Source organism: Eurosta solidaginis, chromosome 3 (genome assembly GCF_040869045.1).
Source record: "Eurosta solidaginis isolate ZX-2024a chromosome 3, ASM4086904v1, whole genome shotgun sequence".
In the NCBI taxonomy this organism is placed as follows: Eukaryota; Metazoa; Arthropoda; class Insecta; order Diptera; family Tephritidae; genus Eurosta; species Eurosta solidaginis.
The window spans coordinates 33,019,383-33,046,910 of NC_090321.1; the positions used below are offsets into that span (position 1 = coordinate 33,019,383).

The following is a 27,528-nucleotide window of genomic DNA, read 5'->3' on the forward strand; positions in this document are numbered from 1 at the left end:
TAGACACAGTAACTCTCCATACTCCTCCCCAATTGTGCTGGCAAAAAAGAAATCAGGGGAAATAAAAATGTGTATTGATTACAGAAATTTAAACAAGTTGATAGTGAAAGATAATTACCCACTACCATTAATCGCCTTTAATATTTAGAAGGTAAAAAAGTGTTTAGTTTACTAGACCTGAAAACAGGGTTTTACCAAGTTAAAATGAGTGAACAATCAATTAAGTATACATTCTTCGTTGTTCCGAATGGACAGTAGGAATTTTTGCGAATGCCATTTGGCCTTACAAATGGGCCAGCTATATTCCAGCGATTTATAAACCAGGTTTTTAAGGAATTTGTAGCTAAAAATGAAATAATCGTGTATATGGACGATATATTAATTGCGAACACAACTATAGAAGAGCATATTGAGTTACTTAAAAGGGTATTGACACGTTCAAGAGAGTATAGTCTTGAATTGAAAATACAGAAATGCAAGTTTGCATATTACGAAATAGAATATTTAGGGCATCGTGTATCAGGTGATGGAATAAAGCCATCTGATAGTCACATAAAAGCCATTTCTGAGTATCCCTGCCCAAAGAATCAAAAGGACGTACAATCCTTTCTCGGCTTGTGTTCATACTTCAGAAAGTTCGTAAAATCATTTTCAATTATCGCAAATCCGTTCTACGAACTGGTAAAGAAGGACGCAAAATTCCAATTTGATGCAGAGTGTAGGACATCATTTGAAGATCTCAAATCAAAGTTAACATCATGCCCGATATTATCAATTTATAGTCCAAAGAAGGAAACTGAATTACATTGCGATGCTAGCGCTATCGGGTATGACGCCATATTGCTACAAAAGCAGGACGACAAAGTCTTTCACCCTATTGCTTATTTCTCAAAGCGAACTAACGAAGCCGAGTCACGTTACCATAGCTTTGAATTAGAAACCCTTGCAATAATAAATGCCTTGCGCTGCTTCAGAATATACTTAGAGAGCATTAAATTTGAAATTGTTACAGATTGCAATTCCCTTGCACTGACCTTAAATAAAAAAACGATAAACAGCCGGATAGCTTGGTGGGCATTAGAATTGGAAAATTTCGATTATACCATACAGCATCGAAGCGGTGCGAAAATGGCTCACGTGGATGCACTGAGTAGATGCCAAACACATTCCGAAAAAGTTGTAGCAATGGTCGACAGCGAGGATATAGACTTTAGATTGCAGGCGGCACAAGACGTGACAATAAAATTGCGAACTGAAAAGTCAGTTAGAAAAAGCAGATAACAACAAATTCGAAATGCTTAATGGGATCATATACAAAAAGAATGAGGGCAGCCCTTTATTCTATGTACCGCAAGAGATGGAGGAGGAAGTAATAAGAACGACCCAAGAGCATATTGGCCACTTAGGAGTAGATAAGTGTTATAAAAAAAAAAGAAAATTATTGGTTCCCGGATATGGAAAACAAAATAAACAAATTTACAAAAAACTGCATACGATGCATAATGTATTCTCCGCCCCTAAAACCAAACGAACGGACACTACATAACATACCCAAAGAGCCTACCCCATTACACACAATCCACATAGACCACCTAGGACCCTTACCATCCTGACAGTCCAAACGTAAGCATATTTTGGTTATAATAGATAGTTTCACAAAGTATGTGAAGTTGTACCCAGTCCTTACAACAAGTACAAAGGAAGTTAACGCATCACTAAACAAGTACTTTGAATATTATAGCCGCCCGGTTAGATGTATTACAGATAGGGGTAGTTGCTTCACATCTAAAGATTTTTCTGTGTTTATGGAAAGTAAAAATATACAGCACATAAAAGTTGCTGTAAACTCGCCTCAGGCAAATGGGCAGGTCGAGAGGGTCAACCGAACACTAGTAGGTATGCTAGCAAAATTTAGTGAATCAATACAACATGCTGAATGGGTTAAACATATAACGAAAATTGAATTTGCTCTTAATAACACAGTTAACAGGGCCATAGGTATGACACCCAGCAAAGCACTAATTGGAGTGAATCAGCGAGGTCCTTTAGCCGACAAACTGACTGAATATCTGGAAGATTGCCTTCCAAAAAGGGGGAGGGGAGATATGGAAAAGTTACGTGATATTGCAAAGCAAAATATAGAAACGTTGCAAAATTACGACCTAAAGCAAAGCGAGCTGAAGAATAAAAAAGTTAATAAATTTAAAATAGGCGATTTTGTGGTAATTAAGAACGTAGACAATACGATAGGTACGAACAAAAAGCTTGTGCCTAAGTTTAAACGGCCTTATACGATATATAAAATTCTAGCGAACGACCGGTACGTTATCCGAGACATCGAGGACTTTCAGATTACCCAGATACCTTACGATGGGGTCCACCGGCGGCCACCGTGGTGTGATGGTAGCGTGCTCCGTCTACCACACCGTATGCCCTGGGTTCGCACCCCGGGCAAAGCAACATCAAAATTTTAGAAATAAGGTTTTTAAATTAGAAGAAAATTTTTCTAAGCGGGGTCGCCCCTCGGCAGTGTTTGGCAAGCGCTCCGCGTGTATTTCTGCCATGAAAAGCTCTCAGTGAAAACTCATCTGCCTTGCAGATGCCGTTCGGAGTCGGCTTAAACATGTAGGTCCCGTCCGGCCAATTTGTAGGGAAAATCAAGAGGAGCACGACGCAAATTGGAAGAGAAGCTCGGCCTTAGATCTCTTCGGAGGTTATCGCGCCTTACATTTATTTTTATTTTTTACGATTGGGTCGTGGAAGCTTGTAACATTAGGCTGTGGAAGACTAGTTCTGAACATCAAAACAGCACTTAACTCTTCTTTTATCATATAAGATTTTGTAATTAAAAACATTTAAAACTTCTTTTATCACATAAGTTATAGTATATTAAAACATTTAATATAATCTGACCGAGGGCGGTCACTTTTGGTCAGGTTGGCCGAGCTAGCTGTAGTATATGTAATGTATTGTAAATTACGATTAGCATATTCTATTACGATTCGTGATAGAATATGCTATTGTGAACAACAAAAAATGAAGAGATTGAATACACACCGAATAAAGAATCAATTGATACATAGCAACCGACGTAGAAGGTTTTATTACTAAAAATTGTAATTTTCTGAACTTAAATTTGAATTTCTGAACTTGAATTGTAACTTTCTGAATTTGAATTGTAAATTTCTGAATTTAAAATGGAATTTCTGAACTTGAATTAGAAATTCTGAACTTTTATTGTAATTCTCTGAACTTGAATTGTAATTTTCTAAACTTGAATTGAAATTTCCCGCCTATTCACTTACCGTTTAGTGCAGCCCGCTTCGTTGACACACTGACATGGATGTTGTGGCGTTTCACCTTCAGCATCCCTCATACAATGATAAAGCATACAGCGTGCACAACCCATACCCGACATACACTCAAATGCCGAACGAAAACGATCCGGTGCAAATTCACAAGCACCCTTCCGATTCCATTCGTCATTGTATAATTCATGACAATAGCGGCAACGTGCACGTTGACCCTTCTTAAGTATATCCACATTGCTGAAGGGATCTTTGAGTATCATACCAGCGCCAATGGGTGACGACTGAGCGGCAGCAAGTGCTTGAGCAGCTTCCAATGCATTACGTTTCTTTAGCGCACTTATCGATTCACGACGAGCATTAAGTACTTGCGCGCCAGCTGGTTGATCAACAACTGGGTAATTATAATCATGCACCTATTTAGTTGAAATTAAAAGAAAATGTTGAAATAAGAAAAACAAATGACAAGCAAAAGAGTAAAGTAGAAAATGTAGTTGAAAAAAGAGAAATTAAAACTTTGCGTGGATTGCAAAAACAAATATTCAAGTCTTTACCGCTGTCAGTTGGACGTAAGAGTAATTCTCGCTAGTCGCAATGGCTGTTGGTAACGGCGGTGTTGATGTGTCAAACTGACCCGATGAGACTGTGGTGATTGGTGGCGATATGATGGCACCACTAACATTGGTCGTAGTTATAACGTTGCTATTATTATTGTAATTACCACCAACACAAGTAGAAGTGCTTGTGCCGATTGCAGCGGATAGTGATGGTGGTGGTGGTGGTGTTTGCAGGGAGCATGACTTCTCGTGCGATATGTAATGAATGGTCGCTTTAGGATGTTGTGTGACATTACCACCACCATCACTGGATTTATTTAAATCGCTTTTATTGCTGATGCGTTCACCGCGATCGAGACTAATACTTTCTGTTTTGTTAGGTAATAAAGAGAGAGATATGGATATTTATTTAAAGCCCCGTTATAAAAGTAGTTTTTCATATAGATGCGTTTAACTCAATTTTATGCAGTATGAGTAGACGAGCCGGACCTGTGCGCATCTTGCGCAACCAATATAAAAGTCTCTTATCAAATATCACCAGAAATCAGCTTGCGCTGCCATCTGGCTTATGGTACCAACTGCCGGTAATGCAGTGCAAATATTCACAATAGTGCCATAGTACAAGTAAATTTCTTTGTGTGCTCAAAATCGTTTATTTTTAACAAATTATTTTAATAAAATATAGCTAAACAAAAGCACTACGACCAAAATTGCCCAAAGCTCGCTTATAGCCCGAATCTCCATCTTTACAACCAAAACGTTATTTATAGAATTGGATTCCAAATAAGAGCGAAAAAGGGACCCGTACATAAAAACAGCAATTAGAAATAATATATATGTTTGTATGTATTTTTATGGTGAACGGTAGATTGAGCGACACTGGCGCCAGCTGACATGAAAAAGTAGCCAACTTGCAACTTTTGTTGCAAGCAAAGCATAAGAAGCATTTGACATTTGCTTTTGCAAAGGGTGCTGGCACACTTTGCAAGTGAAATTATTTTTCCCAAACGGTGGTAACTTTTCTAACATTTTTCGCAATTAAAAACTGTAATGTAACAAATGGATGCAACACAAAAAATGTTAGCGAGTATTTTTGTTGTATTGGGAAAATGTTTATAACAGTGCTTCGCAATAGTTTGTGAAATAAACTTCAATTGCAAAGTCTGAAGTTCTTCCATATTATAAGCGCGACATCTTTGTTTTTTTGTGGCGACGTTACTGGAATGCATAAGCTTGTGTTAAACGCATCTACATATATGAAAAATTTAACTATGCCGCGACCTTTACATCAAATGTCTAAAGGGCCCATTACTCATACTTAGCATAGACTTGACCTGACTTGAGAACTGTCACTTACAGTTCTGCTAAATGAACAATGCATGTTACTGATTACTCAAAACTTAGCAACACTTAACTTGACTTAGAAGTCTGTTGAATTTTGATTTTCTATATAAGTTCTAAGTGACGTTTACATTTTGAGATGTCATTTGTTTGTTTCCATTTCATTTTGACTTTTTGTCATACAAATTGACATTTACTGATTGTTTTAAACAATTTTTACACTTGATATTAGAGAAAAATTGTAAGTTTACAAACGGCGATGGTTACTAGGACATGTTTCTGAATTTCACTTCTTCATCAGCTAGCTTTTCGGGAGCTGAGCGTTGAACTCGAGTCTCCAACATTCATATCAGTGCAAGCCTTTTTTTAGCTGCTACGCCATATGAATGTTCCGTTGTTCGCTGTACAATTGGTCTCTAAGAGTTGCCTTTTTTGTTTATATTCCTTTTGATCACCATGTAGGCACATACACTCTGTATGTAGTTTATTCCTAATGGTGTGGATATGATTTTTAGGCGTGCTTTTGAAAGCTTAGTAACATTTGTTCGGATTTTTACAGTATTTGTTTTTAATACTTCCGCTGTTACTATTATATCAATATGATCATATTTATTTAATTAGCGAGCTTTGCTCATATTGCTTTATACAATGGTTTTTGTAATTGATATTAGAGAAAAATTGTAAGTTTACAAACGGCGATGGTTACTAGGACATGTTTCTGAATTTCACTTCTTCATCAGCTAGCTTTTCGGGAGCTGAGCGTTGAACTCGAGTCTCCAACATTCATATCAGTGCAAGCCTTTTTTAGCTGCTACGCCATATGAATGTTCCGTTGTTCGCTGTACAATTGGTCTCTAAGAGTTGCCTTTTTTGTTTATATTCCTTTTGATCACCATGTAGGCACATACACTCTGTATGTAGTTTATTCCTAATGGTGTGGATATGATTTTTAGGCGTGCTTTTGAAAGCTTAGTAACATTTGTTCGGATTTTTACAGTATTTGTTTTTAATACTTCCGCTGTTACTATTATATCAATATGATCATATTTATTTAATTAGCGAGCTTTGCTCATATTGCTTTATACAATGGTTTTTGTAATTGATATTAGAGAAAAATTGTAAGTTTACAAACGGCAATTACAAAAACCATTGTATAAAGCAATATGAGCAAAGCTCGCTAATTAAATAAATATGATCAATTTTTACACTCATAAATTAATTGTAGTATTCAAAATTAACTTTGTTTAAAAACTACCACCTTTTTAGCAAATATTTCACAATAAAACGCCAGCTGGAAAACAACTGATTATGATGCCAGATTGTATGCGCTAAGTGGAGTATAATCGTGGCTAAGTTACCAAGTTACGCCAAGTCAAGTCCATGCTAAGTATCAGTAATGGGCCCTTAAGAATAGTTTTCATTTTTATTTAAGTACGTACTGTGACTTTTTTCACTGCCTTCTGGACTGGAATATGACTTCTGTATGCATTCGGCTTCGATAGGTAACTCTAAGGTCTGTAAAGGGAAAAACGAACATTTATTACACGAATTGACCATAACCACTTTTTTTGTCGACTGGTATTTGGCACACTGTGGAATTTTAAGGGAATTTGGCTCAGAATTAATAAAACTCCCAACGAATAAATTATGGCGTATTATAAGGGGTAAATTATGTATAAGGCAACACAAAGCAACAAAACATTTTTTATAGGGCAGTGTTATAGATGTTGATGGTCCTTTGCCGGATATAGATCGGGTACCTTCGGGGAGTGTGTTTAGGTTACAACAACATCTTTATAATGCCTTTTTTAACTTCTGCGGGTGTGATGGTAATGAGCGGCTCGCATTATTGATATATTATATGCTGAATGTGAGTGCCTGCCATCGTATGGCTCAACTTCAAATGAGCTTGTAATCGGGGTTACAATCACAAGGTCTATCTAAACCCTTTTCCCTCGTATGGTAACCGGTTGCACGCCATTCTAATCTTAGCATAAATAATTCGCTGCATCATGTTCTGACCCTTGGGGCACCATCAGATACATAATGCAATTCGAAAATTAAGTGCTGTAAACAAACTTTATGCACCAACATAACCTGCATCACAATTAAGGGATGTGATTACAACATTTTCGTCACATCGAATCTAAATATCCGTTCGCGTCTACTACTTAAATTCGCAGCTACTAATCACATTTATACTAACTCCGATGGCCGGTGATTTATCCATGTTCATGGTCCTATACCGTTCAGAGGTGATGGAATTTGCTGCTCGCTGTATGTGGTAGGAGTTTGGGCAGGTCGCCAGATGCTAAGGTAAGCATTGGCTGTCATTCAACGCAGTTTATAAGTACTGCGCTGACGATGGAAATGTCTGGCAAGCTGTAACAGTTTCCTGCAGTTCGAGTGGGGCATCGTCATATACGGTGCAGAAAGTCGTATTGACTAGTTTCCAGTCTCAGCTGGCACGCTGGAATGTAAGAGCTTGTTGTTGTTGTAGCGATAAGGTTTCTCCCCGAAGGCTTTGGGGAGGTTATCGATGTGATGGTCCTTTGCCGGATACAGATCCGGTACGCTCCGGTAAAACAGCAGCATTTAGGTGCTAGCCCGACCATCTCGGGAACGATTTATGTGGCCACATTAAACCTTCAGGCCATACCTCCCGTCCCACCACCAATTTAAATGAGGAGCTTGGGTCGCCAGAGCCTCGTCTATTAGGGTTTGGAGAAGCTATATATTGCGCTGGCAACCTGAAGGGTTGCGCTACACAGCCCCTTGAATCTGGTATTTTAGTCGCCTCTTACGACAGGCATACCTGCCGCGGGTATATTCTGACCCCCTAACCCGCCGGGGGTCTTGGCCTGCGTTTAAACCGCCAAGAATAAACACCACACTAGCGTATAGTAGGCTGCAGGAGGAATATATATTGTAACGAATTTACTGCAATTCCCCTTATTTGCAATCTTCTGCCAACGTTCGTATCTCTAAACTGTTGAATAAATAACTCCAATATTGAATAATGGAAAAATGGCCTTTATTAAAGTACTTCACAATAACACTTATACTTTGCAACGAATAGCTTGCTTAATAACCAAACTGATAGCTTAAATGAAACTGATCTATTGCCCGACAGATAGGGTGTTAACTGAAACTGCTTCTAGCGCCTCTACCGCTGGTGCTTTTATACTCTGTGATTTCCTCGTGGCATCTTCTAGGCGCTTCCAAAATTTACTTAGTTACCGCCATATAATTATAACTACAGATGCACGTATATAGCCTCTCATATGCGTGTATTTGTGAGCGACACTTCCACAATTACAATTGCATACTTTTGGGAGCATCTCAGATAAGATATCTGCATTTGTTTGTGCATCTCTTCTCTGCTGCGTGTACGTACATATGTGTAGACATAATGATTTATTCGTTTACGTACATACAAGTGTAGCAGCTTGCTTCATTGTTGTTGTGGCTTTATTTACTTAATATCAGATTAGTGATGGGGGTATCACTTAGAGCCACTAATATTCGTCACAATATATTTCTTTTGGTCTAGGTTAAAATCACCCGACCGGACAGTTATGCCTTGAATTTCTCAGGTTTTGTCCCTGTGGCTGATTAGGGTTGAAATAGACAGTATAGCAGGGATGATGAGTGATAAAATCGAGACCTCCATTATTACACCTTGCGTAATCTTTTCATGGATGTTGTAGCCATCGCAAGTTGGAATATTCGATTGATTGTTGGCTTTGTCACTTTGGCGCGGATGGCTTAGAATATACACGCGGCAGGTATGCCTGTCATAAGAGGCGACTAAAATACCCAATTTCTTCAAGGGGTTGTGTAGCGTAACCCTTTCAAGGGGCTGCCAGCGGAATATATAGCTTCTCCAACACAATTGTCAACCTCACCTACCCGTGGCGAATCCTATTTCTTTAAGTGCCGAGGCTCTGGCGACCCAAAATTTCTCATGGATCTAGGGCATGAGAGCGTGGTATGGCCTAGAAGATTTCATGTGGTCATCTTTAATTTTTCATTGTAATCTTTCCCGAGATGGTCGGGCTAGAACCATCAACATAGATAACACCCGAGGCCTTTGGGGAGTGTCCCTATCGCTACAACAGAAACAACAACAGGAACAACGGGCAGTTGTGTGGCCTGCTGAGCAGCGTTGCGGAGGGGTACGCTTAAGCGTAAATCGTGGGACGTCCTTGGACGCGAACAGAGTCGCTCCGGTACATAGAACTGGCTGTTGTGGAAAGCGCTGAATTCGGAATCATATGCGTCAATGATAATAAATGTAAGAGTGTTTCTAGCCAGTTCAAGATTATATTATTTTTGTTTTAATATAAACTGTAAAGAAAAAACATTTAATGGCATATTACGATGGTACCATTTCCAAATCCGCCACGTTATCATCGTCAGCAAATTTCGTTATGTTATCAAAGGTTTCACCGATATTCGAACCAGGGATGATTCGGTGAAACTGCAGTAGCCTTAACCTTGAATTACCCATAATTCAAGAACAACAAATCAGTTCTATAACCACAAAAATGTTTATGGCTAAGTATTGTGTATAGTTTTTATTCACTTCACTACAGTTATTTGCCGTCGAGTCTTTGGATTTTGAGACAAATTTCCCCGAGATTGCTAACTATACATCGGCTACCACATTCGTAGCATCCAATATTTTTGGTTAATATTTTTTGTTTCAAAATTTCATTTTAATAAAACTTCCAATATTAACTCACCATAAAGACTTCGTCTTCGCCTACCGAATCGTATTTTGTGAGTGGCGGACATATTATTGATGGATTTGATTTAGCCAGACCTACAAAAAACAGGATGTGATAATTAATTGATTTTGATTTGAATTTTTGATTCGCTTATTAATTTTTATTTTTGTACGACATAATAAGTTACTTTATAGAATATATTCTGCATTTAAGATAACATTCTACAGATTAATCCAAGATAAAATTACACCATTTCCAGTTGTAAATGAGAAAGCGTCATATGGAAATGAGAATAGTCAATTGTAGATGCGAAAGCGTCACTTCGATATGAGAATAGTCACTTGTAAATGAGAAAACTGTAAATGAAATTTCCAAAGCGTCAATTGTAATTGAGAATAGTCAGTTGTAAATGAGAATAGTGAATTGTAAATGCGAAAGCGTTATTTGGAAATGAGAATTGTCAATTGTAAATGCGAAAGCGTCACATGGAAATGAGATTAGTCAATTGTAAATGCGAAAGCGTCATTTTGAAATGCGAATAGTCACTTGTAAATGAGATGTCGTCATTTGAAAATTAGAAAACGTCAGATGTAATTTCGAAAGCGTCAGTTGTAAATGCGAATAGTCAATTGTAAATGACAAAGCGTCATATGGAAATGAGAATAGTCACTTGTAAATGAGAAAGCATCAAATGAAAATGCAAAAGCGTCATTTGTCATTGAAAATACGCACTCAGTTATAAATGAGAAAGTATCACTTGAAAATGCGAAAGCGTCATATGGAAATGAGAATAGTCACTTGCAAATGAGAAAACAGATCGAAACTAATAAGCAATAACTTAAAACCGTGGTTAGCTTTTAGGATGGTATTTAACCAGTACCAACTTACTTCACTAAAATAACACTAGGTATTAATAACGCTTGGTTGATTATTCCCATTATGTCCCACAGACTTTGGACTACTTATTTATACTTTTACATAAATCACTTTATATTATACTTTTACATAAACCACTTTACGATTAGAAAGTGTATGCAACAAGTAAGTTATAAATACATATTTGAATTTATTTATAAGTCTATCGGTAACTGACCAAATAAAAACTTATAACCGAATTTTTCGAGCGCTACCAAAATAGAGCTTAAGGACAATTGTGCTATGTGCGTAAATAAAATGCAAAGGAAGTCCGTTGTTCGCCTATTACCATGTGGGCATCTCTTTCATGGGCACTGCATTGAACCCATACCAATTTGTAGTTATTGTCATTGCTCGATATACTATTTATTACACGTTTATTTAAATTCAGTCTTTAAAGTACTCAATAAAACGATTTTCGCATTTTCAATTGACAATTTTTATTCCTAATAACTCTCGCATTATCACACTTAATGCTTTCTCATTCAAAATTTACTCACTTTTCTCATGTCTATATAACGCTTTCGCATTTACAATTGACTATTCTCATTTCCATATGGCTCTTTCGCATTTTTAATTGATACTTTCTTATTTTTAATTAACTACGTATTCTCCATTACAATGAAGCTTTCGCATTTTCATTTGATGCTTTCTCATTTACATATCACGCTTTCGCATTTATGATTGACTATTATCATTTACAAGTGACTATTCTCAATTACAACTGACGCTTTCTAATTTCAAATAACGCTTTCTCATTTACAAGTGACTGTTCTCATTTCCATGTGACACTTTCGCATTTACAATTGACTAATCTCATTTCCAAATTACGCTTTCGCATTTATAATTTACTATTCTCAATTACAACTCACAATTCTCAATTACAAATGATGCTTTCGCATTTAAAATTCACTATTCTTATTTAGAAGTGACTATTCTCATATTGAAGTGATGCTTTCGCATTTACAATTGACTATTCTCAACTACATATAACGCTTTCGCATTTAAATTTAACGCTTTATAATTTACAACTGACTAATCCCATTTACAATTTAAAAATTTCATTTTCAATGTACGCTTTCTCGTTTTAAAGTAACTGTTCTCATTTCCAAATGACGCTTTCTCATTTCCAACTGGAAGTGGTGTAGTCGATATGCTTTTTTGACAACTACATATTTACATAGAACTAATTATGCTGTGAGGTTAGAACTAATTTCATTTTTCGAATTCATTAAGTAAATAATAAACCTAAACTAATATGTCGAACGTTTTGCTAAGTAAGCTTCATTTAATTAAAATAAACAATATAATAGGAAACCGCTCAACGTTCAAGTTCAGTAGTAAGGGTATTCGCTAAACCTAGCAAATGGCCTGACTTACTAAAAGTGCGCAGATTTTGTGGATGCTTTTTGGAACTGGTAATTTATTAATGTGTATTTTTATTTGAGATATATTAATTACAAAATACTTAGTTATTAGTGTTGCCGGAATTTATTTCAGAAAAAAGGCTAAACAGACACAAAAAATAAGCTAAAAAAGCTAAATAAAAATGTTTAAGACTAAAAAAAGCTAAAAGTTTGATAAACATTTAACACTTCTAGCAGAAAACTAAAATAATTAATAACATTAACAACATAAATAATTTACAGATGCGATTTTATTTTTGTAAACATTTTTGAAAGTGACTCATTTCACACTCTTCAATTGAGCCGGAGGGTTGGTCCCGGGGTGTAGAAATGGCAGAACATGCTATACACGTATATACGGTTGTTTCCAAATTAAAGGAAGGGGTTGGGTCTGCTGTTTACTGTGTTGACTCAGAAATAAGTAGATCCTACAGACTGCCCCCCGCTCTGATCTGGAACTTATGAAAATTATAAAAGTTTGTTTTAATTACATACAAAATTTTAAAATTTTTAGCTTTTGTATAATCTATAAGATCGTCCTATTCTCTAAAAAGTCTTAAGTGTATATTTGGATTGTTGGTGTTATATAATAATCCATATTTTTATAAAAATATCGAAAATAATGAAGGTCGAAGCAAAATTTAGTAAAAACTGGAAAAATCTGAGTGATGATGACTTATGTAGATGAGTGTAGATATGTATGCGTGTTTGTATGAAACATTTTAAGGTCACTTTATCTTACTTAAAAAGTTGACTTAAATCGCCCCCTCCCAAATCGTGCTGGATCGCCCCTGTAAGCTGCAGTCGCGTCAATTTATATACTGATAGTCAGGCAGCGATTAGGGCAATAATCTCACACAGTACTTCATCAAGAAGTGTTCTGGAATGCAAAGAAGCATTGGAAAAACTTCGCACAGGCCGGACCATACATCTTTACTGGGTTCCCAGTCATAAAGAGATAGAAGGTAACGAAAAGGCCGATGAGTTGGCAAAGGAGGGTACAACACTCGCTAAATCGACGATAGGTGTTCCAATCCGTTTGGGAGAAATCAAAAGAAGACAGGAGTTGCATATGATCCATCAAGCAGGAAAGGCGTGGACAAAAGCGCGCGGCTGCAAAATTTCTAAGATCATGTGCAAAGCCTACGATATTAGACTCACAAAGTGGCTCATATCTCTGAAGGGGGAAGACTTAAGGCTCACGATGGGCATACTGACTGGACACTGTCTTCTGGCGTCACATGCTTATAAGTTAGGCCCCGTCAGTAACAGCAAGTGTAGGAAGTGTGCGCTGCAGGAAGAAACGGTTGAGCTGTTCATGCCCTGCGCTTGCCAGATCACGGCTCCAGCTATTAGGGGCGGCAGAGTTGTCAGATCTTGAGGCAGCAATTACGCTGGGTCCTAGAAAACTGCTAGTATTTTTCAAGAGGATGGAGTTATTTTATCATTACTATAAGGAATGCTTTGAATAAAAATTAACGAAATCGGTTAAGGACCACGCCCACTTTTATATAAAATATTTTGAAAAGGGTCGTGGACGAATAAAATAAGCTATATCTTTTCAAAAAATAGCTTTATATCAATGGTATTTCATTTCCCAAGTGGATTTATAATAATAAATAGCAAAAACTTCAAATTTTAAAAATAGGCGTGGCACCGCTCCTTTTACGACTAAACAGTTTTCTGTTTCGGAAGCCATAACTCGAAGAAAAATTAACATATCGTAATGAAATTGTGCACATATTTTCCTTATAGCAGAAAATATTTCTAGTAAAGACGAACGGATCGGTTAAAGACCACGGCGACTTAGATATAAAACAAGTTTAAAAGGGTCGTTTGCTATAACTTAGCAAAAAATAGTTTTGAATCAATGATATTTCACTTATCAAGTTTTATTGTAAGAGGAAATGGGGAGACATTTTTCTTTTAAACGGGCGGTGCCACGTGTTATGTTGATTAGTAATTTATTTGGAATGAAATGTGCAATTGAAACTCACGCTGAGTATATAATGTTCGGTTACTCTCGAACTTAGACACCTTTACTTGTTAAATTGATATTTAAGCGCTACATTTCACTTTTGTTGAATTTTTTTAATGGTGCACTGCTCCTTAAAAAACCTGCATATGTATTTGTGGCTAACATTATAAGCCAACTTAGGAAATTTGGAGGGCGCCAAACTTACTGCATGTTCTTTAGTAATAAAACCTCATATTTTTGTGGAAATTTTTGGTTTCTTATAATATTATTTTATCAGTTGTTATAAAAATGCTTTTGTCTTTAGATATGTATGTGAAACATCTTTTTTATGAAATTCGTCAGTTAAAGTATTGCATCTTAAGTATTCCTTAAGTCGACTAAGGTTATTATCGCTTGTGTCCACAAATATATCATTTTTTATACCTTAGAAATCTAGTTTGGGCGTAAAAGGGAGCAAACATTTCAATTTGCCTATTTACATATATATAGATTTAGAGGCGAACAAACAAATAAATCGAAATTTGCTTATGTATGGTAGGTACTGTGGGAAATCATTGGACGGAGGTTAGAAACTATATGGGTTAAAACAATAATTTGCATGCATCCGCAATTGGAAAACTTTGCAAATAGCAAATAAGTAAACTTATAATAACTCATCGCAAAAAATAAAAAAAAGACAGCGAACGCGCAAAGGCTGTATGGTGCGTGCACACATGCTGGAGCCCTTTGTGGAGGATATGAGCATTCGAGCTTTTTCTACTAGGCTACAAAAGAATGCAGCTATTGCTGTGAGTAAAAGCAAATTTGTTAATACCAACATAAATTACGAAAATCAAGCATTAACAACACAAATGAAAATAAAAGAGTGCAAATCAAACAAGTAAGGAAGGCTAAGTTCGGGTGTTACCGAACATTACATACTCAGCTGAGAGCTTTGGAGGCAAAATAAAAGAAAATCACCATGTAGGAAAATGAAGCTAGGGTAACCCTGGAATGTGTTTGTATGACATGGGTATCAAATGGAAGGTGTTAATGAGTATTTTAAAAGGGAGTGGGCCATAGTTCTATAGGTGGACGCCTTTTCGAGAAATCGCCATAAACGTGGACCAGTGGACCAGGGGTGACAATAGAATATGATTGTACGATATGGGTATCAAATTAAAGGTATTAATGAGGGTTTTAAAAGTGTGTGGCCATTAGTTGTATATGTGAAGGCGTTGTTTTCGAGATATCGACCAAAATGAGGACCAGGGTGGCCCAGAACATCATCTGTCAGGTACCGCTAATTTATTTATATATGTAATACCACGAACAGTATTCCTGCCATGATTCCAAGGGCTTTTGATTTCGCCCTGCAGAACTTTTTCATTTTCTTCTAATTAATATGGTAGGTGTCACACCCATTTTACAAAGTTTTTTCTAAAGTTATATTTTGCGTCGAAAAAACCAATCCAATCACCATGTTTCATCCCATTTTTTCGTATTTGGTATAGAATTATGGAGTTTTTTTTCATTTTTCGAAATTTTCGATAAAGAAAAAGTGGGCGTGGTCATAGTCGGATTTCGCCCATTTTTAATACCATGATAAAGTGAGTTCAGATAAGTACGTGAACTAAGTTTAGTAAAGATATATCGATTTTTGCTTAAGTTATCATGTTAACGGCCGAGCCGAAGGACAGACGGTCGACTGTGTATAAAAACTGGGGGTGACTTCAACCGATTTCGCCCGTTATCGTCATAGAAGCTATGCCCTTACCAAATTTCACAAGGATTGGTAAATTTTTGTTGGACTTATGGCATTAAAAGTATTCTAGACAAATTAAATGAAAAAGGGCGGAGCCACGCCCATTTTGAAATTTTCTTTTATTTTTGTATTTTGTTGCACCATATCATTACTGGAGTTGAATTTTGACATAATTTACTTATATACTGTAAGGATATTAAATTTTTTGTTAAAATTTGACTTAAAATTTTTTTTTAGTGGGCGTGTTCGTCATCCGATTTTGCTAATTTTTATTTAGCACACATATAGCAATAGGAGTAACGTTCCTGCCAAATTTTATCATGATATCTTCAACGACTGCCAAATTACGGCTTGCAAAACTTTTAAATTACCTTCCTTTAAAAGTGGGCGGTGCCACGCCCATTGTTCAAAATTTTGCTAATCTTCTACTCTGCGTCACAAGGTCAACCCACCTACCAAGTTTCATCGCTTTATTCGTTTTTAGTAATGAATTATCGCCCCTTTTCGGTTTTTCGAAATTTTCGATATCGAAATTCCGATTTCGTTCATTTTAAATAGCGATCTGAGATGAGGGCCCAGGAACTTACATACCAAATTTGATTAAGATACTACAAAATTTACCGAAGTTATCGTGTTTACGGACGGACGGACGGATATGGCTAAGTGAATTTCTTTTTTCGCCCAGTTCATTTTGATATATAGAGGTCTATATGTATATATCTCGATTATTTTATGCCGTTACGGGGTACCGTTATGCGAACGAAATTAATATACTCTGTGAGCTCTGCTCAGCTGAGTATAATAAGGACGAGAGAGAGAAAAAAAACAAACGAGTAAAAGCCCCATCACATAAGCAGTTATTCATATACATAGATGCATTTAAGTAAATCGTATGCATTATGAGTAGATTGTATTTTTTTTTATGGAGAACGGCAGATTGAGCAACATCTGACATGAAAAAGTAGCAAACTTGCAGCTTTTGTTGCAAACAAATCATAAGAAGAATTTGACATTTGCGCTAAGGGTGCTTTCACACTTTGCATGTCAAATTGTTTTTCCCACTCGTTGGTAACTTTTCTAACAATTTTCACTGTTTAAAACTGCAATACGACACAAAATATGTTAGCAAGTATTTTTGTTGTATAGTAAGAATCTTTTATAACAATGCTTTGCGAAATTTTGTATGTGAATGGGCAAGGTGAAATAAACTTCATTTTTACAAACGCGACATCTTGCGTGATTGTGGCGATATTACTGGAATGCATAAGATTGCGTGTGAACGCATCTATGTGAAAAACATCACTGTGTCTCGGCCATAAGGAAATTGCAGTCATAGAAAACGCATTTGAAATGCACTTTTCTACCGCATTGTTTTTTTTTTTTTTGTTGGTTGTTTGTTACAAGTTGACATTTGTTGTAGCTGGTACTACATACATACACTTCGAGCAATTACAATTTCTTTCCACAAGCAAGTGATAATTACCATCAATTAATTCATTGTAGGCGCGCAAAACGCCCTTGTCAAAGGCTCGCGCATCGGCAGCTGTTGTAAATGTGAGACCGTTGCGTTGTTTACCAGCACGCCAATGATGAAATGTTGGCATTACTTTATAATATTTCAGATCACGATTTATGACGCAGCTTAAAATTACCTAAAAGTAAAAAACAAAATAAAAATTCCGGCATAAGCAAGTTCTATACACATGAATACTATCGGTCTCTTTAAAGCTGCTATTCAACTTCTTTATTAAGACGAATTTTTCCATATATGTTTTTTACTACTCACACTTTGATCAGAGATTCTTTGGCCATAGATGATATATTCATGTCCAGCAGCGCCAGGGGATAGTCTAGCACGTTTGCGTATTGAAACATTTGCCAAACCACCCCCGGCGAGAGGTAACCAACCCTCGGTGCTTTCGTCTCTGGTCATAACCTGTGCACGTACTGTTACTAAGAAGTCGCTGTAAAGATAACAAACAAAAAATGAAGTTTTGAATTAGTAAAGGCCAAGTATGTATTTTCATATCAGTTCAGTTCAGTGGTAATCTGTTGACCAAGGGTTGGAAATGACTGAAGTGGTCTTCACTACATAGTATAAAACAAAGTCGCTTTTTCTGTCCCTATGTCCCTTCGAATGCTCAAACCTTTAAAAATACGCAACGGATTTTGATGCTTTTTTTTAATAGATAAGAGTGATCGAAGAGGAAGGTTTATATGTATAATAACATCCATTAAATAGTGGAGAAATACTGTTATTTTTGAAGTTTCTAATGTGATGTATATATATAAAAGAAAGTGGTGTTAGTTACACTATTTATAACTCAAGAACGGATGAACAGATTTGGCTGAAAATTGGTTGAGGGGTAGCTTAGAACCAGGAGACAGACATAGGATACTTTTTATCCCGTTCTGGCTAGGGTCTTGAGATCAAAACGTGGATCAGGGTAACACTAGGATGTGTTTTTACATTATGGGTGTCAAATTGAAGCTGTTGATGTGTGCTTTAGTACAGAGTAATTTTTATACCGCTGGGTGACTAGGGTCTCGAGATATAGGCCAAAACGTGAACCCGGATACCCTAGAATGTGGGGGGGGGGGTAGAGTTAGACGAAAAAAGTTTATTAAAATGTAAGCCGATAGACCAAGTTTAGGGCAGAACAACGTCTGACGGGTCTGCTAGTTTATAATAATGGGCACATGTATCCTCACATGTTTGTATATACATATTATAACGAATTTACTTGCAAATCCTTTTATTTGCAACCCTCTGCTAAGTTCGTATCGCTGAACTGTTGAATAAACAACTCCAATATTGAATAATGGAAAAATGGCCTTTATTAAAATACTTCACAATAACACTTATACTTTGCTTAACAACCAAAGTGATTGTTAGCTCAAATGAAACTCTACTATTCAAAATAATACTGCTATAGCTCACTAGATAGCGCTTAATCGAACTGCTTGACGGTTCAAATCAACTGAATCACTTCTTACTCGCCTGCTCCGCTTTTATAGTTTACGCTGAATACTTCTAGGCTCTTCGATTTCCAGAACTTACTAGTTAGTTTCGGCTACAAAATCGCCAGCCACAACTACGTGCACAAATTATTGCTCTCTCTTGTGACAACTCAGATAAGATATATGCATGTGTTTGTGCATTGCCGCTCCGCTGCTCGTATACGTACATATGTGTAGACGCAATTATTTATTCGTTTATGTAGATACATAATGATTGAATTATTGATGTGAATGTTTGTAGTTTACAGTCTCTCGCGCATACATAGGCGTATAAGTAAATGCATCTGTGTGTGACATCTTTCGGCTGCCTTATATATGTGTATACACGATTTGATTATTGACGTAAATACTGCTTATCGTGGCCTTAGCATCGCCTTAGTGATGGCATAACTTAGCGATGCTAATATCCGTGACACTGCCCTCCACCTAAGTCTGATCGTCCCGGTCAGACAAATCTCTCGATCTAAACGTTGCCAGCCTTTCCAAATGGACCACTTTCATTTTGGTTCGGGGTTTACCGATGGTTTGTATGCGGTACACTACATCGTTGATCCGTTTTACAACTTTGTATGGGCCTTCCCAATTACACTGCAATTTCGGGGACAAACCTTTTTTACGTTGCGGGTTGTATAACAGCACCAAATCTCCTTCCTGAAAACCTTCTGAATTAATTGCTTTATCATATCTGGCTTTCATCTTGTCACTCATAATCTTTGTTCGTTGCCTTATCAGATCATGTATTTCTCTTAGCTCTTCTTCCAAATCACTAGTGGATTTCCTGACATTTCTCTCCGCATTGGCATCTATCCCAAACTTCAAATCAGCTGGCAGTCTAAGGTCATTGCCAAAAATTACTTTTGCAGGGGTTTGGCCCGTTGTCTCATGCACTGCTGATCGGTAAGCCATCAAGAATAATGGTATGCGGGTATCCCATTCTTTATGGTACTTGTCTACTACTTTCCTTAACCCTTCTGCTTCATTAAGGTCATTTGATGACCTTTTTAAGATAAAATTGCCGATATCTTGAAAACGAAAAGCATTATTAAAATTTCCTGTTACCTTATTTTACATTTTTTATTTTAAATTGACAAAAAAAATTATTTTTTTGCATTAGTAAAAAAGTTATTCATAAACTTCCTTATTTGCCATTAAAGTCATCTGATGACCACAGGCAAATTAATATATACAGTTCAAACAACCATTGAAGCAATCGAATAATTTTGTATCAACTGTTACTCAAATCCACAAAAATACCCTAAAATATAAAGAAAAATATTGGGTGTGCTCTCTCAGCGCCATCTGTGATTTCGGCATAAGAATAATATGAATATAACTGCTGTTCCACTTTTTGAATCTGATTTCAAAAAAAGTAGCCGTTTTGTTTTAGATAGTTATAGTAGGCTGTGATTAATTCAAATGAAATAATTTGAAACAATAGCTGAGAGACCAAAAAGTACATATATATTAGTAAACTTTTTCAATTTGGCGGAGCAAGAAGTTTTTGAAAGTGATAAAGTGAATTAGAAAATTGTGAAAAATATTGAAAGCATGGATAGACCTAGTGTAAGTGTTATTTTCTATTTAGTGAAATTCAACGTATTGTTGAAACATTTATTTTGTACAGTGTTCGAGGTTATGTACTGAAAGGCAATTGCAGCAAATGGTAGATGAGATTTTCGATATTGATGATGATATAGATGATTGCAGTGATGTGAATGATGAAACCTTCGAAATTGAAGAGATTTTAGAGGATGAAAGCTCTGATTCTGATTCTGATACCCAATCTGAGCATGGCTATGAAGAAAATTCAGCATCATACAGCTCAAAAGATAAAAGTGTAGTGTGGTCGTTATCGCCTACTTTACCGGAAAGATCAAGGGTAACAAAAGAAAATATTGTAACGAATTTGCTTGCAAATCCTCTTATTTGCAATCCTCTGCTAAGTTCGAATCACTAAACTGTTGAATAAATAACTCCAATTTGTAATAATGCAAAATGGCCTTTATTAAAGTACTTCACAATAACAAACTGTGCAACGAATAGCTTGCTTAATGACCACACTGATTGATAGCTCAATGAAACTCTACTATTCAAAATAACACTGCTATTGCTCGCTAGATATCGTCTTAATCAAACTGCTTGACAACTCAAATCAAACTGAATTACTTCTTACTCGCTTGCCCCGCTTTTACAGTTTACGCTGCATACTTCTAGGCTCTTCGATTTCCAGAACTTACTAGTTGTTTCGGCTACGTGCACAAATTATTGCTCTCTCTTGTGACAACTCAGATAAGATATATGCATGTGTTTGTGCATTGCCGCTCCGCTGCTCGTATACGTACATATGTGTAGACGCAATTATTTATTCGTTTATGTAGATACATAAAGATTGAATTATTGATGTGAATGTTTGTAGTTTACAGTCTCTCGCGCGCACATAGGCATATAAGTAAATGCATCTGTGTGTGACATCTCTCTGGGCTGCCTTATATATGTGTATACTTGATTTAATTATTAACGTAAATACTGATTGGCATGGCCTTAGCATCGCCTTAGTGATGGGATAATTTAGTGATGCTAATATCCGTGACACTGCCCTCCACCTAAGTCTGATCGTCCCGATCAGACAAATCTCTCGATCTAAACGTTGCTAGCCTTTCCAAATGGACCACCTTCATTTTGGTTCGTGGTTTACCGATGGTCTGTATGCGGTACACTACATCGTTGATCCGTTTTACAACTTTGTATGGGCCTTCCCAATTACACTGCAATTTCGGGGACAAACCTTTTTTACGTTGTGGGTTGTATAACAGCACCAAATCTCCTTCCTGAAAACCTTCTGAATTAATTGCTTTATCATATCTGGCTTTCATCTTGTCACTCATAATCTTTGTTCGTTGCCTTATCAGATCATGTATTTCTCTTAGCTCTTCTTCCAAATCACTAGTGGATTTCCTGACATTTCTCTCCGCATTGGCATCTATCCCAAACTTCAAATCAGCTGGCAGTCTAAGGTCATTGCCAAAAATTACTTTTGCAGGGGTTTGGCCCGTTGTCTCATGCACTGCTGATCGGTAAGCCATCAAGAATAATGGTATGCGGGTATCCCATTCTTTATGGTACTTGTCCACTACTTTCCTTAAGTGCTCCTCCAATGTTCTATTGAATCGTTCTACCATACCATCGGATTGAGGATGCAATGCAGTTGTCCGTGTTTTTCGAATGCCCAATGACTTACACATTTCCTGGAACACAGCTGATTCGAAATTCCTGCCTTGGTCAGAATGTAACTCCATTGGTACACCATACCTTGCAACCCAATTGTTTATAAACACTTCTGCTACCGTTTCCGCTTCTTGATTTGGGATTGGGTATACCTCTGGCCATTTGCTGAAATAATCCATAACTACCAGTACATATTTGTTTCCGCCGTTGCTAGTAGGAAATGGACCGGCGACATCCATAGCGATCCTTTCAAATGGCGCACCTGAGTTATATTGCTTCATCTGGCCATGACTTCGTGTTCTGGGCCCTTTCGCTCTGCTGCAAACCTCGCAGTTCGTAATCCACTCAGTGACCGACTGACGGCAACCAACCCAATAGAATCTCTGTTTAATCTTCTCGAGCGTCTTCGTGATTCCAAGATGACCTCCGCTTGGACCATTATGCAGCTCGCTGAGCACATCAGGAATCCTCTTTCTGGGAACAACTATCAGTTTATTCTTGTATTTACCATCCTCACTCTCCCATACTCGATGAAGGCAACCGGATATCAATTCTAAACTGTTCCACTGTGCCCAATATGACTTCGCAATGGGACTCTCTGCTGACATCTCTTCTCTGTTTGGTCTTTCATTTCGTTCGAGCCCTTGCATAACACGTGACAGATCTGCATCTTCTAGCTGGCACTTTCTTAGCTGTTCCTTGTCCCATTCATCTGTACATGTTATAGTCATTAGCCGGACATCTATAATGTCTTCTTTAGCCTCGGCTTTTGAACAGTGCTTGCATTCCAAACTACATGGTCTTCGTGACATTGCATCGGCATTTCCATGGGTACTACCTTTTCGGTGCTCAATGGAAAAGTCATAGCTTTGTAGTCGCTCGATCCACCGTGCCAATTGTCCTTCCGGATTACGGAACTGCAGTAGCCATTTTAAAGCTGCGTGATCTGTCCTGACACGGAATCGCTGGCCGTAGAGGTATTTGTGAAAATGTTTAACGCACTCTACCAATGCCAACAGCTCTCTCCGCGTAACGCAGTAGTTCCTCTCTGGTTTTCCAATCGAACGGCTGTAATATGCAACTACCTTCTCCTGTCCATCGACCAGTTGTGACAAAACGCCTCCTATAGCATATCCACTCGCATCTGTATCTAGAATAAATGTTGCTCCTGGAATCGGATATACTAACATTGGGGCAGTGCACAAACGCTCCTTCAATGTTTGGAAAGCCACTTCTTGCTCCTTCTTCCATTCAAAAGCTTTATTTTTTCTTGTAAGCTCATGGAGGCTATGGGCTACGCTGGAAAAATGTTGTACAAATCGGCGGTAATATGTGCACAGCCCAAGGAAACTTCTTAATTCATGTAGGTTCTGTGGTCTTGGCCAATCCTTTACAGCCTCTATCTTTTCGTTCGCAGTGCAGATGCCCTCTGTCGTTACCTTGTGACCCAAATAATTTACTTCCTTTTTAAACAGCGCACACTTTTTGGGACTTAACTTCAGACCAGCGCCAGCTATTCTTTGGAAAACTTCCTCCAAGTTCTTAAGATGTTCATCGAAATTCTTGCCCAATACGATGATGTCGTCCAGGTACACCAAGCATGTTTTCCAATGTAGTCCTTTCAATACCTGATCCATGAGTCTCTCGAAAGTAGCTGGTGCATTACATAGTCCAAAGGGCATTACTGTAAATTGCCAAAGACCATCTCCGACGCTGAAGGCTGTTTTCTCTTTGTCTTCCTCCTTTACCTCCATTTGCCAGTAGCCGCTTTTCAGGTCCAGTGTGGAAAACCATTTCGTACCAGAGAGCGAGTCCAGAGTGTCGTCAATTCTTGGCAATGGGTAGCTATCCTTTTTCGTAACGTCATTCAACTTCCGGTAGTCCACGCAAAACCTCATTTTTCCATCCTTCTTCTTTACAAGTACTACCGGTGAGCTCCAGGGACTAGCTGATGGTTCGATGACGCCGTTGTCGCTCATTTCTTGTATAATTTGACTCACAACTTGCCGCTTCGCCAGTGGAACACTACGTGGAGCTTAACGGATCGGCCTCGCATCTCCAGTGTCAATTTGATGTTTCACAACGTTGGTGCGGCCTGGTTTAGAACCATCCTGGTCAAATATGTTCGCGTACTTTAGGAGCAGTTGTTTTGCCTTACTCTGATATGCTTCCTCTAGCCCCTGCGTCCATGCCGTGATGTCATTTGAAAGATTAGTATTACTAGCTGAAACGTGTTCCTGGAGCTGTTCACAGTTAATAACTACTTCAGCCTCTTGGCATCTTCCCAAAATAGCTCCTTTAGTCAGTTTGAGTGGTGAATTGAACTCATTGAGTACTCTTACCGGAACACGTCCATCTTGTTTTGTCATAGCCAGGGTTTTTCCTACAAGTATATTTAGTGCTGATTTGTTTGCTGCTTCGACAACCCACAATTTGTTTGTCCCACAATCTCCATCAACCTTTGCCCAGATGACTGCTTCGGATTTTGGTGGTATTTGCTGACTCTCTTCCACCAGCACTCGTTTACTGCTGTAGCCTCTCTCGTAGCCGAAATTAAGTGGTACATCCATGTTCTTATATCGCATCGTCTTGCTTTGCATGTCGATCTTGATGCCCTGGTCGATTAAGAAGTCCACTCCAATTATGATTTCATCAACAATCTCTGCCACTATAAAATTGTGTACTACCGTGACGTTCCCAATTGCGACTTCACATGATACTTCTCCTAGAACCGTGCTGTCTTCTCCAGTGGCTGTACGCAATCTTGCTCCATGCAATGGTGTTATCTTCTTGTTGACTAAATCCGCTCGAATGATGGAATGAGATGCACCCGTATCTACAGTCAGTAAACGTTCCTTTCCATCCACATGTCCTCCGACAGTAAGATTGTTTGACCTTCTTCCAATTTGTGAGATAGAGATTATGGGGCATTCAATTGAGGGAGCCAGCTGTCGCCCCTTGCGGCTGATTTGCTTTAGTTTAACGATTGAGTGGTCTTGGAGATTTGCTCATCTCCTTCAGCTCTGCGTTTACGGACACCCACATTGTTGGAGCTATTGGGACCGGTGCTGCAATGTCCTGCAATATGACCTGGGTTGCCGCACTTGAAACATTTAATAACTCCGGCATTTTTTTGTTGTGATCCCTTCAGTGCTTCCAAAATTGTGTCTACCCATTCTGGCCTTTCTACTTCTACACGATGAGCCTTATATGCTGGTTTACTTAATAGGGAGGCAGTTTCCTGGGTCAATGCATGTGATACCGTTTCAGCAAATGTCAGTTTTGGGTTCGCGTATGTAGCTCGCTTCGTTTCCACGTCTCGTATGCCATTTATAAAACTCTGGATTTTTACCCTCTCGGTGTATTCCACGGGTGCGTCCGCATTTGCGAGATGAGCCAAACTTTCAACATCTGAAGCAAACTCCTGCAATGTCTCATTTGCTTTTTGGTAGCGGTTTTGCAACTCAATTTGGAATATCTGTTTTCTATGCTCGCTTCCATAACGTCGTTCTACAGCAGCCATCAATGCTTCATAATTGTTCCGCTCTCCTTCGGGAATCGTCTGTAGGATTTCCGCTGCTGGCCCCTTCAATGCCACGAACAGTGCAGCAACTTTATCTTCCGCATTCCAGTTGTTCACTGCTGCGGTCTTCTCAAACTGTAGCTTGAAGACCTGGAAAGGAACAGAGCCATCAAAAGATGGAGTTTTTACCTTCGTATTACGCGCTGAAGCAGCCGGCCGATTAAGTTGCAATTCCTGTATACGACCTCTCAATGCATCCACCTCTGCCTCGAATTTTTCTTCAAACTGCGTTATTTTCTCGTCCATACGCGCTTCGAGTTTTGATGATATACGCGCCTCTTGCTCTTTCAGTTGTGTTTCCATCTTTGATGTAATCTGTGTCGACATTTCTGAAATACGTGTCTCATGTGTTTCCAGCTGGGATGCCATATATGTCTTCTGCTCTTCCAATTGTGATGTTATACGGGTTTCCTGCGATTCCAGTTGGGATATCATATACGTCTTCTGTTCTTCCATCTGTGATGACATATACGTTTTCTGTTCTTCCAGTTGTGATGACATGTTGGTGGATATTTGTGATGACATTTCTGTTATACGTGCCTCTTGCGCTTCCATCTTAGATGTTACTGTCGATGTTTGAGCAGTTATTGCAGCCAATATCATGTTCAAGTCTGTGCTGGTAATTGTCTGTGATGATTCGTTTTTCTCTTCAATTTTTGTTGTCTCCTCGCCATCAAGATGAAAGACATACTCTTCCACATCAATTCCTTCTAATTCCATTGCCTCTCGTAGTCGTGCCTGAAGTTCGAGTTTAATGCCAGTTGTATTCAATCCACGGTTATCCAACTCCTTCTTCAGATGTGGGATCTTCAATTCACTTAACTTTGCCATGTCCTTGTTGTCCTCTGGAATTTATTCAACAATTCCTCTTCTGACACCAATTGTAACGAATTTGCTTGCAAATCCTCTTATTTGCAATCCTCTGCTGAGTTCGAATCACTAAACTGTTGAATAAATAACTCCAATTTGTAATAATGCAAAATGGCCTTTATTAAAGTACTTCACAATAACAAACTGTGCAACGAATAGCTTGCTTAATGACCACACTGATTGATAGCTCAATGAAACTCTACTATTCAAAATAACACTGCTATTGCTCGCTAGATATCGTCTTAATCAAACTGCTTGACAACTCAAATCAAACTGAATTACTTCTTACTCGCTTGCCCCGCTTTTATAGTTTACGCTGCATACTTCTAGGCTCTTCGATTTCCAGAACTTACTAGTTGTTTCGGCTACGTGCACAAATTATTGCTCTCTCTTGTGACAACTCAGATAAGATACATGCATGTGTTTGTGCATTGCCGCTCCGCTGCTCGTATACGTACATATGTGTAGACGCAATTATTTATTCGTTTATGTAGATACATAAAGATTGAATTATTGATGTGAATGTTTGTAGTTTACAGTCTCTCGCGCGCACATAGGCATATAAGTAAATGCATCTGTGTGTGACATCTCTCTGGGCTGCCTTATATATGTGTATACTTGATTTAATTATTAACGCAAATACTGCTTGGCATGGCCTTAGCATCGCCTTAGTGATGGGATAATTTAGTGATGCTAATATCCGTGACAATATTATTCCAGGAAAACCTGGAATCACACAGTACGCTGTGCATCGTATAACTTCACTCAAAAGTTCATTTGACCTTTGCTTCACAAAACAGGTAAAAAAAATTTTAATAGAGTTTAGTAACATGGAAGGTACTAAGAG

General features: G+C 38.0%; 1 protein-coding gene across 1 annotated transcript in view; it reads right to left on the minus strand.

The window, feature by feature from the left end:
* Spred (Sprouty-related protein with EVH-1 domain) overlaps positions 1-27,528 on the minus strand; it is an 87,265-nt gene that overhangs the window by 8,922 nt on the left and 50,815 nt on the right. Inside the window, exons 3-8 of the mRNA XM_067771357.1 lie at positions 17,769-17,946; positions 17,466-17,634; positions 9,955-10,034; positions 6,646-6,721; positions 3,863-4,233; positions 3,306-3,724 (exon numbers count right to left, since the gene is read on the minus strand). Coding sequence (XP_067627458.1) covers positions 3,306-3,724; positions 3,863-4,233; positions 6,646-6,721; positions 9,955-10,034; positions 17,466-17,634; positions 17,769-17,946 — 1,293 coding nt within the window. The remainder of the gene's footprint in view (positions 1-3,305; positions 3,725-3,862; positions 4,234-6,645; positions 6,722-9,954; positions 10,035-17,465; positions 17,635-17,768; positions 17,947-27,528) is intronic.